The sequence below is a fragment of the Pogona vitticeps genome, chromosome 9 (assembly GCF_051106095.1).
Source record: "Pogona vitticeps strain Pit_001003342236 chromosome 9, PviZW2.1, whole genome shotgun sequence".
NCBI classification, from domain to species: domain Eukaryota; kingdom Metazoa; phylum Chordata; class Lepidosauria; order Squamata; family Agamidae; genus Pogona; species Pogona vitticeps.
Window position 1 is genome coordinate 16,737,294 of NC_135791.1, and position 16,456 is coordinate 16,753,749.

Consider the following 16,456-nt stretch of genomic DNA (forward strand, 5'->3'; position numbering starts at 1 on the left):
GTTTAGTTTCTAGATTAAAATTTCCCGAATCCTTTCACCCATTGATCATGTCAGCTGGAGGAAAAGGAAGGTAGTGGCCCCAAAAAGTACCTTGCCCAGATTCTGATTCTGTCCATACCTTCAGGCGTTTCCTCAGAGAGGAAAGGGCATAATGATCAGAAGCAGCCCAGTTCCATGTTCTCCTGGCTCCATGTTCAAAAGCAGCCTGGACTGAGACTGCAAGACCCCGTATTCTCTTTTAAATACAAGACACACCTGGACAAACATTTCAGCTTTTGTCCCCCACTGCCAGTCTATGCAATTAAAACTGTTAAGTGCAGCAGGGCTGTTTGGAATACAGCCTCCCTCCTTCTGGATTTGGGAGGGAGGACATGCAATATGGCCCACGGATCCCTGGCAGTTCTCTATCCCTTGTTAAGTCCTAGTTGCATGTAATAGGGACCTGTCTCTTTGAATTAAGAAGGATGTGCTCCAGATCAAAACATGCTTCCAACTGGGCCTTAGAACTGCACATATTGTGTATGATGCAAGTATATGTAAGTAATCAACAGACATTTGAGACTCTTGAACCTTCTAATCAAAGCTTCATTATTAAAAGTGGGAAAGCTTGTGGGAATTAACTAGAAAACCTCCCGTTACAAAAATGAGATGTTAAAGGTCCACAAAACAACATTAGTATTCATGATGATTAATGGGTCCTTCTCTTACTGGGAGGAGTCACAAGTGCGGTGCCCCAAGACTCAGTCCTGGGCCCGGTGCTCTTCAATATTTTTATTAACGATTTGGTTGAGGGACTGCTTGTCAAATTTGCAGATGATACCAAATTGGGCAGAATAGCTAATACCCTTAGAAGACAGAAACAGAATTCAAAATGACCTTGATAGGCTGAAACACTAGGCCAAAAGCAACAGAATGAAATTCAAAAGGGGAAAGTGCAAAGTACTGCACTTGGGAAAAAGAATCCAACTGCACAGTTACAAGATGGGGGATACCTGGCTCAGCAAAACAACGAGTGAGAAGGATCTTGGAATTGTCGTAGATCACAAGCTAAATATGAGTCAACAGTGTGATGTGGGCTCAAGTTAAAGGAAGCCAGATTTCGGTTGAATATCAGGAAAAACGTCCTGTTAGGCCAGTACCACAGTGGAACCAGTTACCTCAGGAGTTGGTGAGTACTCCAATACTGGAGGCATTCAAGAAAAACGTAGATAATCACCTGGCAGATATGCTTTGATTGTATTCCTGCACTGAGCAGGGAGTTGGACGTGATGGCCTTGTAAGGCCCTTTCCAACTTCACTTTTTTATGATTTTATGAGAAAGTTTTAACAAACAATTCCATGAGCACTGATGTAGTTTTAGAGGCCTGAAGAAGACTTGGCATTCAACAAAACTTTTATTATTTCTTATTTTTACACAGCACCAGAGGAATATGAAAGGCAACACAGAAGAGACGAACAAACGGAGGTGGGGATGGTGTTAAAAGGAATCTAATCAACTCTGGCCAAAATCTTGCTAGGCAGTTGAGCAAAAAGTGTAACTTTTAAAGGCAAATTACTGCATAGGTATTGTCTGTTGCACAGCAAAGTCGCACAACAGATAATGCTGATTGATACTTCTTAATTTCTGACAGTCTGTTATTAAAAGTTATGCCTTTTGTGTAACTGCACAACAAGGTTTTGGATTCATGTGACAAATATATCCCCCTTTCCCCTCAGTTCATCAGGACTGCCATTTGATCGTTAGTTATTTGCAATCGTTTCTCGGATCCATTCCACATATTTGCATACATTAACATAGACTCCTGGTTTGTTTGGTTGTGCACATATCTGAGGACCCCAGGACACAATCCCTTGGACCTTGCCATTGCAGACAAGAGGTCCACCTGAATCACCCTGCAAGAAAAACAAAACAAAAGGATTAGAGACGTACGGGAAGTTTTTCTATTTTTATCTTTCTTTTTTAATCTTAAAAACTGACAGATGTTTTCATAAATTCAGCTGGAAGAAATTGAAATAAAAAATAATAATTTGAGAGAAAATGCAACTAACAAATTCACCCAGATTCATCTAAAAGTTATAGCTTTTAAACATCTAGCATTGGTGTACACTTTGGTGCTGTGTTCGGATTGCCACTTGCTATTCCCTCCCCCCCCCAAACACATTGCTTCTGACAGCTGCCTGCCTCTCTTCCTGATGGATTGGATCGGTGAAAACTCTGCTCGTGCCCTCTTAGATAACAATATAGCAACAGTGGGACATTTCTTTACAGTCAGAATGGAAGAACTTAGATTTTAGGTAAAGGTAAAGGTTCCCCTTGACAATTTTTGTCCAGTCGTGTTTGACTCTAAGAGCCGGTGCTCATCCCCATTTCCAAGCCATAGAGCCAGTGTTTTGTCCAAAGACAATCTTCCGTGGTCACATGGCCAGTGCGACTTAGACACGGAACGCTGTTACCTTCCCACCGAGGTGGTCCCTATTTATCTACTCGCATTTACATGCTTTCGAACCGCTAGGTTGGTGGGAGCTGGGACAAGCGACAGGAGCTCACTCCGTCGCGTGGATTCGATCTTACGACTGCTGGTCTTCTGACCCTGTAGCACAGAGGCTTCTGCGGTTTAGCCCGCAGCGCCACCACGTCCCACAGATTTTAGATATCAGAATACAAAAGAAAGCAAAACTGTCATACTGTACTTGTTCAGCCCTGAACTTGATGACTTCTACACATCCATTTCTGCACTGTGATATCTACTTGGTTGAAATCCTGTCGCACTTACACAAACAGTGTAATTTTTAAATGCAAACTGCCCTAAGCTATGAAATCTCCATAGGCATCCATAGTATATGGTGCATGCTGAGTCAATTTGCAACAGATAGTTTGTAAGACATCTGCGGAGATGTCTCAACTTATGGCAATTGGTTTCTCAAAGTTATGCTGTTTGTATACTTGTGCAATAGAACTTCAGCCTGTGAATTAAATTAAATTAAATTAAATTAAGCTGACCCGCCTAAAGACACATGTGGTATTTGAAAGTTTTCGTCAGCGTTTCTTATCATTCCTGCTGTGTGCTCACTGAGGGTAAAACAGAGCATATAAATGTCAATTTTCTACAGTATTACAATCCTCAGAGTGCCCAAACTAGCAAGGCTTCTGGGCTGCTAGAGGATTCTGGGAACTATTGTGCAAAAATAAATGTTTCCAGACTGTCCAGTGTCTGGAGGTGTGAAAATCTGTCAATCTTGATCTTATGGGCTGAAGCCTAGTAATTAGTTGCAACTAGAGTAGGCCTACTGAATCAATAGAATTTACATAAGGATTGACTCACCAAATTTCCACTGGACCCATTTTACTTCTGACTTGCCATTGGATTTTAACCATTGCATTTCTCATTGACCCAGCTGCATTCTTGTTCCCTCAGTTTTTTGTAATTTGTTTTTTTTAAAAAAAAAAAACTCCCACATCAAACTTCAGGCATATTTTGTTTGCTTTTTTCTAAAACACAGGCGTTTCTGATGACTTTTTCCCATTGGCTACATGCTGTGCTTATATTTATATATCTGTTGGCAGTTTCAGAGGTGTGAAATGGATATTCCCATAGGTAAATATGGAAAACTTTATTTATTCAATAAAACTATATTCCAGAATGGATTGGTTGCAGTTTTTAAAACCTCACACGCTGCCTGTACTTTGAGTGTACTTTGGGTGGGGGTGGGGGATTTTCTGGGTTGGGGTGACTGTCAATCTATTAGGCATTAACCAATCATTACTCCTGCCTCTGAATTCAAACAAAACCCTGCCTCTCAGCTGAGCCCCCCCCCCAACTTTAGTTTGTTGAAGTCTGTTTCTTTGTTTGCTGTTGATCTGTTCACAACTGTAAGTAATGACTCGTTTTAATTTTTTTTTTCTGCTACAAATGTCTCAAAGTGAGTTACTGGGAACATAAGTGTCAGTCAGTGAGAAAGGGGTGAACTATCTGGGGAACTTGTAGCTATTCTCTGTGAGTCTTTGCACCTTCTACTGTATAAGATAATTTACTAGAAATCCAAAACTCTGAAACAGAATTTGTCCATGGAGAAATCGCACAGCATAGAAATAATACTTTTTTGGACTGCAGGTTCCAGAATTCTCCAGTCAGCATGACAGTTATTAGTGTAAGGAAGTTCTTGGAATTCTAGTCCTATAAAGTAACTTCTCCAGGACCTCTGGCATCCACATGTGCTTCACAAATATCCTTCGAGAAGTTCAGTTCAACTCACCTGGCAAGTATCTGTGCCTCCCTCCATCCTGCCAGCACAGACCATGTTCTCGTTGATATATCCAGGATAGATGGATTGGCAAATGTTGTGACTGATAATGGTGATGTTTGCACAGTGCAGAACATCCGGGAAAGTTACTATGGGAGGAAAAAGAGAGAAGATACAGATGGTGGACAAAGCAGAGGTGTGCAGTTTGTAGCCCAGCAAATGTTGTAGGACAGCAGACTCCATAAAAGCAGCATAAGCAGTGACGAGAACTGAAGGTCTGTAGACTTCTGAAAGGGTCAGCAGCTGCTCAACTTTGGGACAGAATGATTTTTATTCTCCCAGTTACTTTTAATACCTGAAAGTACGGTCTTCCAAAGAGAGCGATTGGCAGGAGATGACGGTGGACAGAAGGAAGGATTTCTTCAGCTGGCATCTACTCAACTCATGGAATTTCCAGAGCTCAGGAATGTTACTTTTCAAAGAGTACAACTCTCAGAATCCCCCAGCCAAACGCAAAGAGAATAGCCCTATTTGGGCATTACGGACTACCTCTTCAGACTCATCCCCTTCATTGTCGCTTTTTCCATGCCGCCACTGCTTGAGTATGAAGGCGACAGACTCAAGCCTAGTTGCATGCAGGGATGTATTTCCCATATACTTAGTTATTATCACTAGCAGAAGAAAATATGGAGGAGGTGACTCTAGGAGCAACCTCCTTATTGTCTTCAAATTCTGTCAAGGGTCTATTGTGTTGGTTCTCAATCTTTGTGTTCAGATATAGCATGCCTCTGAATACTTGGGGGTGATTGTGGGGAGGTGGCTCGTTCTTCCATGGCACACTCAAAGACTTCCTTCAGGCATCTGGCAGATCATTATGAGAAACAAGATGCTGGATTAGAAGGAACTTTACTTGGATCCATCAGGGCTTTTCTTTTTGCTATGGAGGGTGAATCTGTCATTTTCTAGCCCGAGGTCTAGTTGTGGCTTGCCTACTTATCTCTGACTGGCCATACTTACAGCTGGTATCTATATACAGTCCAGCAGCACTGAGAACCTAAGAATTTCCTGTGCTCTTGGAGACATGTATAGAATCAGTCCAGGGAAAGAAACCCACTGTTTATAAATATCTGTTATCAATTAGTAAATATGATACACAAAGTCTCAGGAATGAATGGTGCAGGGAACTAGACAATACTATCTTGTCTATCCAATGCTACTACTGTACTACCAATAATAATAATAATAATAATAATAATAATAATAATAATAATAATAATAATAATAATAATAATAATAATAAGAAGAAGAAGAAGAAGAAGAAGAAGAAGAAGAAGAAGAAGAAGAAGAAGAAGAAGAAGAAGAAGAAGAAGAAGAACAACAACAACAACAACAACAACAATAATGATAATGATAATAATAGTTGCAGAGCTGGAAAGGATTCTATGGGTCATCAAGTCCAGCCCCTGTCAAGGAGGCACAGTGGAGAATCAAACTCCCAACACAAAGCACCGAGCTATCTAGCAGTATGCTATATCTATGGATTTTAACCTATAACTATCCAGCAAAAAAAATCGTGCTTAGAATATATGGGACATCATAAGTACTTTTTAGGAAATGCTCTAGGTACTTGCTCTGCAATTTTCCTGTTACATTTCTTATGTCTACGCTATGGTCATGTCCAGCCATATTCTCATTTTGAAATACGTTATTAGTTAAATTAATTTTGTATTGGACTATTCTTTGATCTTTGTCAACACCTATGTACTCTCCAACTATTTGCCAGCTGCTTGGCATGGACTCTCCATGCTTTTATTATTGCCAAAGATAACAAGATAAGAGGATGTTCCAACACTAATGACATATGAATGCAGGGCATATAGACAACAGCTACAAAAATATGTATTTTTAGTTGTTTGCAACAGAAGTTTATGACTTTTTTCTCCTTTCTTCTTTTCCCTTCAAAACAGCATTATTACTAAGTCTCTATTCTGTTGCATTTTCTTCTTAGCTGTTATGTTCCTTTGTTTATTTTTAAATATTAACAAATAGAGACGGGCAGTGGTTTGTTTATCGGCTAAGCAGGTGTTTGACACTTCAGAGCTCAACCTGGTGGGTGCCCACCTGGATTCAGTGGCCTGGCTTCTGTGCCTCGCTTCTTGTGGTCACTGCCTCTGAGTGGGTGCCCACTGGAGGATGCAGGACTTTGAAGGGCTGAACACCTGTTCAGCCAATAAACAAACCACCAAACTGACAATTCGCACCCATCCCTATTAACAAATAGTATAATTTTTTAAAATGTCACTAGCAGACCATCCCTTCAGCGATGTCATTCAACCAGTGATGTCTGCGCTGCTCACTTTCACGAATTCACAGAGGTCTCTATGACTCTTCTGTTGTAATATCTTCAAATAGCTGGAGTAGATGGCATGCCTCATCCTAACCAATAATTTCTTAGGGGCAAAAAATCACAGGAAGCTGACTTATCCTGATTCAGACCCTCAGTCAATCCAGTACTGTTGATGCTGTCCTGCTACAACTGTCCATGATTTCAGGCATGGAATCCCTATCTGGAGATGCCGGTAACCAGGAACATCTGTGCTCAGAGCATTTGGTCTCCCTCTAGAAAGACCAATAGAGCCATCTTAAGCTCTGGCCCTCCAGAGGCTTTGGGATGGTGACCCCTATGCTACTCCCTCTCTATGCTGTTGAGGACTTTGTGGTATTCAGAGGAGACACTCTAGAATGCTCTTGCACCATAGAGAGCTGCTGTATCTGCCACCAAGTAATAATAGCAAAAAATGGGCCCTTCCAAAATATGGCACTTGTGGCTGAATTTCAACGGCAGTAGTAATAAGTTCAAAGGGGCATGCATGACAAATGTGACCTTTTTTGGACTATATTTCCAGAATACAGAACCAACTGAGGCGATCTGGGAGTAGTAATCCAAAAACATTAGGTCACATTTCTTTTCTGTGGCCCAGAAGCTTTGAAGTGACCCACCTCTGGGGTATTCGAGTGCAGCCTAAACCACAATCTACAGAAAATAAATCCGTAAGGTTATGAAAGCTACTAAGAGACTGGGTATGAGGAACAAAGACTCCCGCAGTCCTGTAAAGGCTAGCAAGTTCTAGTTGCCATAGGATTTCGAGGACGACAACTTGTTTCTTTGGATGCACATGAAATCTGAAAACCTATACCAACTCACTTTACAGCTCAGGACCAAATTGCCCACGATTTACAGGTTTTACAGAGGGATTTATATGTCCTAATGTACCTTTGCTGGATTGCTGCCTTAAGCAATTCAGAGAAGATATAGGCTATGCCGTGCAGGGACACCCAAGACAGACAGGTCATAGTGGAGAGTTCTGACTAAACACAATCAACCTGGAGCAGGAACTGGCAAGCCACTCTAGTATCTTTGCCAAGAAAACTCCATGAACAGAAACAAAAGGCTAAAAGATATGATGCTGGAAGATGAGCCCCTCAGGTCGGAAGGTGTCCAACATGCTACTGAGGAAGAGCGGAGAAGTACAAGTCGCTCCAGAGCTAATGAAGTGGTTGGGCCAAAACCGAAAGGACGCTGAGCTGAGGATGCGACTGGAAGTGAAAGGAAAGTCTGATGCTGCAGAGAAAAATACTGCATAGGAACCTGGAATGTAAGATCTATGAACCTTGGTAAGCTAGATGTGGTCAAACAGGAGATGGCAAGAATAAACATTCATACTGGGCGTCAGTGAACTAAAAGTGCAAAGATATAGAGGAAAATTAGAGAAAGGGAAAAACCAGAGATCTGTTCAAGAAAATTGGAGATAGTAAAGGGACATTTTCTGCAAAGATGGACATGATAAAGGACAAAAATGGCAGAGACCTCACAGAAGCAGAAGATACCAAGAAGAGGTGGCAAGCATACACAGAGGAATTATACCAGAAAGATCTGGATGTCCCGGACACCCAGATAGTGTAGTTACTGAGGTTGAGCCAGACATAATGGAGAGTGAAGTGGGCCTTAGAAAGCACAGCTAACAACAAGGCCAGTGGAGGTGATGGCATTCCAGTTGAACTATTTAAAATCTTAAAAGATGACGCTGTTAAGGTGCTACACTCAATATGACAGCAAGTTTGGAAAACTCAGCAGTGGCCAGAGAACTGGAAAAGATCAGACTACATCCCAATCTCAAAGAAGGGCAGTGCTAAAGAGTGCTCCAACTACCGTACAATTGCACTCATTTCACACGCTAGCAAGGTTATGTTCAGAATGTCTCAAGATAGGCTTCAGCAATATGTGGACCAAGAACTCTCAGAAGTACAAGCTGGATTTCGAAGGGCCAGAGGAATTAGAGCTCAAATTGCTAACATGTGCTGGATTATGGAGAAAGCCAGAGAGTTCCAGAAAAACATCTGCTTCATTGACTACGCAAAAGCCTTTGACTGTGTGGACCACAACAAACTATGGCAAGTTCTTAAAGAAATGGGACTGCCTGACCACCTTATCTATCTCCTGAGAAATCTATATTCCTGGGACACGAAGCAACAGTTAGAACTGGTCATGGAACAACTGATTGGTTCAAAATTGGGAAAGGAGTATGACAAGGCTGTATATTGTCTCCCTGCCTTATTTAACTTATATGCAGAATGCATCATGCGAAAGGCAGGACTGGAGGAATCCCAAGCCGGCATTAAGATTGCCGGAAGAAATCTCAACAGCTTCAGATATGCAGATGATACCGCTCTGACGGCAGAAAGTGTGGAGGAATTAAGGAACCTCGTAATGAGGGTGAAAGAGGAGAGTGCAAAAAACGGTCTGAAACTCAACATAAAAAAAAAGATCATGGCCACTGGTCCCATCACCTCTTGGCAAATAGAAGGGGAAGATATGGAGGCAGTGACAGATTTTACTTTCTTGGGCTGCATGATCACTGCAGATGGAGACAGCAGCCACAAAATTAAAAGACACCTGCTTCTTGGGAGGAAAGCGATGACAAACCTCAACAGCATCTTAAAAAGCAGAGACATCACCTTGTCAACAAAGGTCCAAATAGTCAAAGCTATGGTTTTTCCTGTAGTGATGTATGGAAGTGAGAGCTGGACCATAAAGAAAGCTGACCACTAAAAAATTGATGCTTTTGAATGGTGGTGCTGGAGGAGGCTCTTGAGAGTCTCTTGGACTGCAAAGAGAACAAACCGATCCATTCTGAAGGAAATCAACCCTGAGTGCTCACTGGAAGGACAGATCCTGAAGCTGAGACTCCATACTTTGGCCATCTCATGAGAGGACTCCCTGGAAAATATGCTGATTTAGGAAAGTGTGAAGGCAAGAGGAGAAGGAGACGACAGAGGATGAGATGGTTGGACAGTGTCATCAAAGCGACCAACATGAATTTGACCCAACTCCAATAGACAGTGGAAGACAGGAGGACCTGGTGTGCTCTGGTCCATGCAGTCACGAAGAGTCGAACACAACTTAACGACTAAACAAACAATATACCTTTAGGACTCGTCGTTGTACCCCATCCTGAAACCAGGCATTTTGTCCCAGGCACAGGGCACGTGGTTGGCAAGTCAAGGATTTTGACATTGTTGTTCAAGCAGGCGGGAGTCAGCAGTTTAACAAGCATGATGTCGTGGTTTTTTGTTTGAGGATCATAGCTGGGATGCACAATGGCTTTAGATGCTAGTTTCAACTGTTCAGTCCAGTCCACACGTTTCAGATCATGCTCCCCAAGGCGTACAGGAAAAGGCCTGGAAAGAAACATAGACAGACACATTGAGGAAAGATAGCCAGTTGCAGGTCTGTGAACTTTACTGCTGGACTGAAACTTTATGCAGACTTCAAGAAGGGTTTATTTGTTCATGGTCTTGAAAAAATGTAGTGCTTTAACTTATATGATTAGAAATGATAATCTTCGATAAAAGCTGTTGTTAAAACAAAGAAGCAGCCTCAGTAGAAAAATAAAGTTGGAAAGGAAGGAGGTAAAACTCTGTGAATATTTTTTTTTTTGCTTTTTCCTCTGCTAATGCATCAAGATAAGCACAAAAGCAAAGGTCCATCATAGTTTAGAAATTGTGTTTCTTCGTGTTTTTCAAAAGTTGCCATTATTAGAGGTGTGTTGTGTTGCTGTTTGTAATCTAAAGAGAGTGCCTCCTGCAGAGCCACCACGCCTGGGAAGCAAAGCCAGCAGGAAATGAAGACCAAGAAGAAAGTCTAGCTTGAAGGGGGACCTGCCTTTGTCCAGTTGAGTGAAATGAAGGTGTTTCTGCAGGTACCGTATGTGTTTGCAAGACGGAATGCCCAGAACTCTACTTGGGGAATTCTCTGAGCATCCTGCGAGTTGGAATCCAAAAACCTTGAATGGCCTACCCTTCGTTATATGCTGGCTGGATAGCTCAGGGGTTTAAGTACAGTGGTGCCTCGCATTACGACATTAATTCGTTCCAGCGAATTCGCTGTAGAACGAAAATGTCGTAATGCAAAAATAAAAAGCGCATTGAAATGCATTGAAGCCCCTTCAGTGCATTCCAATGGGCTGGAAACTCACAGTCCAGCGAAGATCCTCCATAGGGCAGCCATTTTCTGTGCCTGTGCAGTGAGGAATCCATCCCAGAAAACAGCGGGGAGCCATTTTATTTACCCGGCAGCCATTTTGAAACCGCCGATCAGCTGTTCTAAAATTGTTGTTTTGTGAAGAATCAGTTCCCGAAGCAGGGAACCGATCATCGCAAAGCAAAAAAACCCTATTCAGACCATCGTTTTGTGATCGCAAAAGCGATTGCAAAAACATCGTCGTAATGCGGTTTCATCCTAATGTGGGGCAATTGTAAAGCGAGGCACGACTGTATCTGGCTGCAGAACCAGAGGTTGGGTGTTCAATTCCCCACTGTGCCTCCTGAAGAGAAGAGCCAGCCTGTGTGGTCTTGAACAAGAGTGCCTTCAAAAGAAGGGAATAGTAAACCTGAGTATTCTCTACCTGGAAAACCTTGAAAAAGGGTCCCCATAAAACCAGAATTGACTTGATGGCACATTAATATTAATAGTAGTTGTTGGGTTTTCAAGTCACTCCCAACTTACAGGAACCCTAATAGGGGTTTTGAGGCATGTGAACGATTCAAGGACTGGTTTATCATTTCCGCCACCACTCCCAGTAGGTTTCTATGGCTTACCAAAGATTAAAACCCAGGTTTCTTGAGACCTCCTCTTGAGAGTCTAACTACTATATTACTCTGGCCTCTCTTTTTAAAAGTACAAAACAATTATAAAGTCAATCCCATTAAACCAACAACAATAACAATCTTTGACACTTCTAAGGACATCTTAATGACAGCTATCGCCAACCATGGTAGTGATTGTCACTTGAGATTACAAATGAGTAACTATGATGCATAGAACTCTAGCTACAACCAAACTCCATCTGTACTTCTTACATTTGTTTATCAATGGTACTAGCTACTTTGGTTAGTATTCACATTTGATTCTTAAATAACTCTTTTGCCCTCTGCCATAACAGCAATATCCATGCACACACGCAGAAACATGTTGCAGCAGAGAGAGAGAGAGAGAAATGGAGGTGTGGCCCACACATCAGTGAGAATAGGATCAGAGCTGAAAAAAGTTACTTTTTAAAATAATAATCCCCACAATCCTCCAGCCACCCTGAAGATTCTGAGAACAGTAATCCAAAAAACCTTTTCTAGCTTTTAGATTTTCCGAGCATTGGAAACTGCAATTAATAACAATAATAATTCTGTGCCATCAAGCCCATTCTGATTTATAGCAACCCTTTTCAGGATACTCTAAAGTGGTTTACCATCTTCTTCTTTTGGGGGTGCCCTGGGACTGTGCAGCTTGCCCAAGAACACGCCGGCTTTTCTCCTAGGAGGCACAAGTGGGGAATCAAACTCCCAATCTCGGTCTCCTCAGCCACATACCTAAACCACTGAGCTATCCAGCAGTTCTCCAGAGGATCGGCAATTTTGTCCTGTTCATTTTGGATCAGAAGGTTACAACATTTGCAATTATTTTTGTATGTAGAACAAAAATATAGTAAGACGTAAAAAAAAACCTAAATGTGAGAGAAAGCAGTACTGTACTGACAGATCCATCCATCTAGTCTATATTCTTCTTAAAGTGTGGCACCCAGCATTTGACACACAGTTTTCAAAGTTTGGAAAAGTTTCTATTTGGAACAAAACTCCTAGAATCCACAGCCAGTAAGAACAGTGGAAATGTAGTTGGAGGAAAGTACCTTTTCTAAGCTCTGTTTAATATCCACACAGGCACACACACACACATGTACTGTATATACATACCCATCTGTACTTACGTTCTCATTTTACAATGGGCTGCACTGAGCACCCATGATCGGTGGATCAGGGTCCCTCCGCATTTCAGCCTGAATCCAGAAAACAGCCCAGCTTGCCATGGCTGGGAATTGGGTAGACACGGCTTCCCGCCAGGCACTCGTTCACTATCTGCTGCACTGGCTAGAACAACATAACCCAGAAATTTATTTATTATTTATTCATTTATTTAAAATATTTTTACCCTCCCTTTCTCCTAAAAAAGGACCCAACGTGGCTTAAATCATTAAAACACAATATTAAAGCTAAAAGCAGTGAGTTATTCAAATATTGATCAAATTAATAACAAGTTATTAAGAATGTTAGGTAAAGCATTATTTAAAACAGATTTAGAAGCGACAAAGTGCGAACCATCTCATTTGAAAACTTCTCCTCGACAGTCTGTCACTGCATGAAGAGAAAAGCCTTCGCCTGTTTGTGGACTTTTCTGATAGTAAAGCTAAGAGAGGGAGAGATGGAGGCATTCTTGCAGAGAAGGATGAATTCATGAGAACTTTTTAAAAGGAGTGCTGATAGTTTCTTTAAAAGGGGCATAATTATCCAGAACAAATACCCGGGGCTCCAGAAGGGACGGCGTGTATGTGTTAGTTTTTATGCATAGAGAGAATTGTAAAAAATAGTTACTATGATTTAAATAGTTATACAGTGGTGCCTCGCTTAACGATTGCCTCATTAAATGAAACCGCTATACGATGACTATTTTGTGATCGCTTTTGCGATTGCAAAATGATGTTTTAATAGGCAAAATTTGCTTCCCAATGATCGGTTCCCTGCTTTGGGAACCAATTTTTCGCTAGATGATGTTTTTAAAACAGCTGATCAGCAGCTTCAAAATGGCCGCCTGCTGTGTAAAATGGCTCCCCGCTGTGTTTTTGGATGGATTCCTCGCTTTACAGGCACAGAAAATGGCTGCCCCATGGAGGATCTTCGCTGGACTGTAAGTTTTCAGCCCATTGGAACGCATTGAACGGGTTTTCAATGCGTTTCAATGGAATCTTTTATTTCGCTTAAGGAAGATTTCGCTCTACAGCGATTTCACTGGAACGGGTTATCCTCGTTAAGTGAGGCACCACTGTACATTGTACCACAGTGGGTAGGACAGTGGCCCCATGACCTCCCTGGCTGCTCAGTCAGCTCTCCGAGTACTAACAGTGGGTGCACAATTCTGAAGCTCTGGCTGCTCCCTTCTTACAGTTCTTGGGTTGGAGAGCTCATCACCTTCACACAGAGGCCTCTGCCTGATTAACGCTTTCCCAATTCTTGCCAATACAGTCTTTTCTTCCATAACGCCATCCAAATTAACATATATGTAGTTTATGCCAAGTCATGCACCCCTAGCTTCCATAGATGCTAGGTCTTGCCATTACCAAAGTTAGGGAAAGCCTCTCTCTCTTTTTGGCACAGAGTGCCCATGGTCACGATGGGAGATGACATCCTGAAAGGGAATTTTCCCCCTCTCATCAGACGGTGCGATCCGTCAGAGATACCGCTCGCATTTTGGACCACCTGCGGAGTGGTCTGGTGCAAACTCTTCTCGAGTCACCTCATCATGTGCCCAAGCTGGGTCTTTTTGGTCCAGCAGCAGAACACCTTTCAGACATGATCCTCAACCTCAGGCAGCTGATTATAGGTTGTCACTAAACAGCAGCCAGTTCTTTGCTATTTAATTTATTGTTGCTGTGTTTTTATTTTAGTACATAGCTTTTGCAATGTGCTGCTGAATTATTCATAAGTCTCTGACGTAGGAATGAGTGATCTCCTAAATGTTCTGTCCTCAGCTGCCCTGCTCAGCTCTTATAAATTCAAGCCTGTGGCTTCCTTTAGGAAGCCTGTCTACCTCAAATTCACTTATATCTACCTCAAGTGTCAAAATAATATTGACTGGCACTCTTTAACATGATATGTGGGGAAGATACATTTTTTGTTATACTCCAGGGAGCAAAACGCCTTACACTGGCCCTGGATTCACTCCATATAAACCTAAACATTTCACCACATCTTTAAAAAATGCACACAAGAAAACAATTATCTATTTACTCAAGAAGATCTTACCAGCAGGTACAAGGCAGAAAATGGTCATCAGCAATTTCAGGAACATGGTGTTTGCAATTAATTCTTCCAGGAATCTCTTTCTTATCACCCCTGCAAAAAGGAATCAGTATTCTTTGAGAGCTGTTCTACCCATTACACAGAATGTAAAAAAAGACTGAAACAATCGAATGTTGGTCTGTACCATTTAAAACTACAGTACCAGGGGGACGCTATAAGTTCATTGGTCATACACGGAAATGTTCCATGTACAGTGGTGCCTCACAAGACAATGTTAATTCGTTCCGTGAAAATCGCTATTAAGTGAAAACATTGTCTTGCAAAACAGGTTTTCCCATTGAAATGCATTGAAAACCTGATCATCTGTTCCAATGGGAATGGATTGTCATCGTAAAGCAAAAATTACCATAGGAAACATCGTTAAGCAAAACGCGGTTCCCAAGCGAAGACAGCCGTCTAACGAAACAGAGACCATTAAAAGACTCGTATAGCGAAGCAAGACCAAGCTGTCAAAAACATTGTAAAGTGAAAAACAGGGACCTAAAATTTAACCGTCTTGCGAGGCAAGGTCCCTAACATCATAAAGCCAAAATTGCCCATAGGAAACATTATTAAACGAAGCGCAAGATTGCTCCGAAAACCTCATTGTAAAGCGAATTTGTCGTTATGCGAAGCAATCGTCTTGCGAGGCACCACTGTATATGTAAGACAGCTAACTTGTTGCACAAAAGGTTTATGAAATACTGTATCCTGATAGCTAATTACTATAGTCAGAAAATTATTAAAGGGAATGTAACATTAAAAATATGTCACACAAACATATGACAAAGTCTGTATTGGTACAATTCAGCAGGCATCTCCTTATCCTGCATAATAGGCAGAGTGCATAGCTTGGAAAAGCTATTACCTTGAAGGACAGTTGAATCCTTCAATCAGAACAAGCACTAGCCATGTTGGTTTAGTAACTTTGAGAACTATAGCTAAAGGAAGGAGAAAGGAACAATTCTGCACCTTGGTAGAATGCCTCAGTTGCTAGTTTACTTGAAGAAACTAAAGAGAAAAGCAGCTCTATTTCCATTCATAGTAATTTCTGATCTTTACCTGGCAAATGAGACAGAATCTGACTTTTATGCTGATGATGCTAGGAACTAGACAAGGAGCGGCCAACCTATGGCGGAACTCTGAACAGCTTTAAAATATCCTGACTGAACAGAAAGCTACTTGATCAGTTGACCTAACAGGTGAGGGTAAAGACCAGATGTTACAGACAATCCAACATTGGAAGAGGAAAATCTTAACTGCTGAAAAAGTGCAGAGCAAGAGCTTTTCTCACCTCATATCATTTTGAAATTAGCTTACTTTGTTGGTGATTAGTCTTCAAAACTTGAATACAGGATTCCTTTGAAGTAATTCCCAATCATGAAAACCTGCTCCGATTAACAACTCACCAACACTAACAGGCATCCAGTTCTGATGAAAGGCTATTCATAACACCTATTTCTGCCCTTAAGAATTATTTGTGCTCCATAGAGTGCAAGAGAAAAGCAGAAATGCTATATCCCTTAGAGTCGTCTCTAAGCATCTCCTGACTGGGAAGTAAACACAGAGAACACCCTCCTTGTTTGCAGCTTACAGCCTGCCTAAATCGGTCCAGATTGCTATGTCAAAGACGAAGGTCTATTTGAAAAGACAGAGGGAATGACAAATTAGGGTGTCAGCCATCAGGGCTGAGACTGTCAGACAACACCCTCTGCCTCCAGATGAGGTTCCCTAGGAGGGTGCCCCAGAAATAATTTGTTCCTTCCTTTCA

General features: G+C 41.7%; 1 protein-coding gene across 1 annotated transcript; it reads right to left on the bottom strand.

Annotated features, from left to right (window-relative positions):
* Positions 1-1,607: 1,607 nt before the first annotated feature.
* On the bottom strand, positions 1,608-14,742 carry LOC110070121 (serine protease 1). The gene is made up of 5 exons (XM_020777763.3): positions 14,650-14,742; positions 12,561-12,720; positions 9,728-9,981; positions 4,255-4,391; positions 1,608-1,893 (listed from the first exon to the last, which is right to left on the bottom strand). The coding sequence occupies exons 1-5, from the start codon at positions 14,693-14,695 to the stop codon at positions 1,741-1,743; spliced, it is 750 nt and encodes a 249-aa protein (XP_020633422.3). The 5' UTR covers positions 14,696-14,742; the 3' UTR covers positions 1,608-1,740.
* Between the last annotated feature and the right edge of the window lie 1,714 nt (positions 14,743-16,456).

What these genes read in the sequence shown, in the direction of transcription:
- LOC110070121 (XM_020777763.3), bottom strand. Translation starts at nt 14,695, where the DNA reads ATGTTCCTGAAATTGCTGATGACCATTTTCTGCCTTGTACCTGCTG. An exon ending in GCCCATTGTAAAATGAGAAC is followed by an intron (nt 9,982 to 12,560) that starts GTAAGTACAGAT and finishes GTTTCTTTCCAG; the next exon opens with GCCTTTTCCTGTACGCCTTG. An exon ending in TACAACGACGAGTCCTAAAG is followed by an intron (nt 4,392 to 9,727) that starts GTATATTGTTTG and finishes TTCCTCCCATAG; the next exon opens with TAACTTTCCCGGATGTTCTG.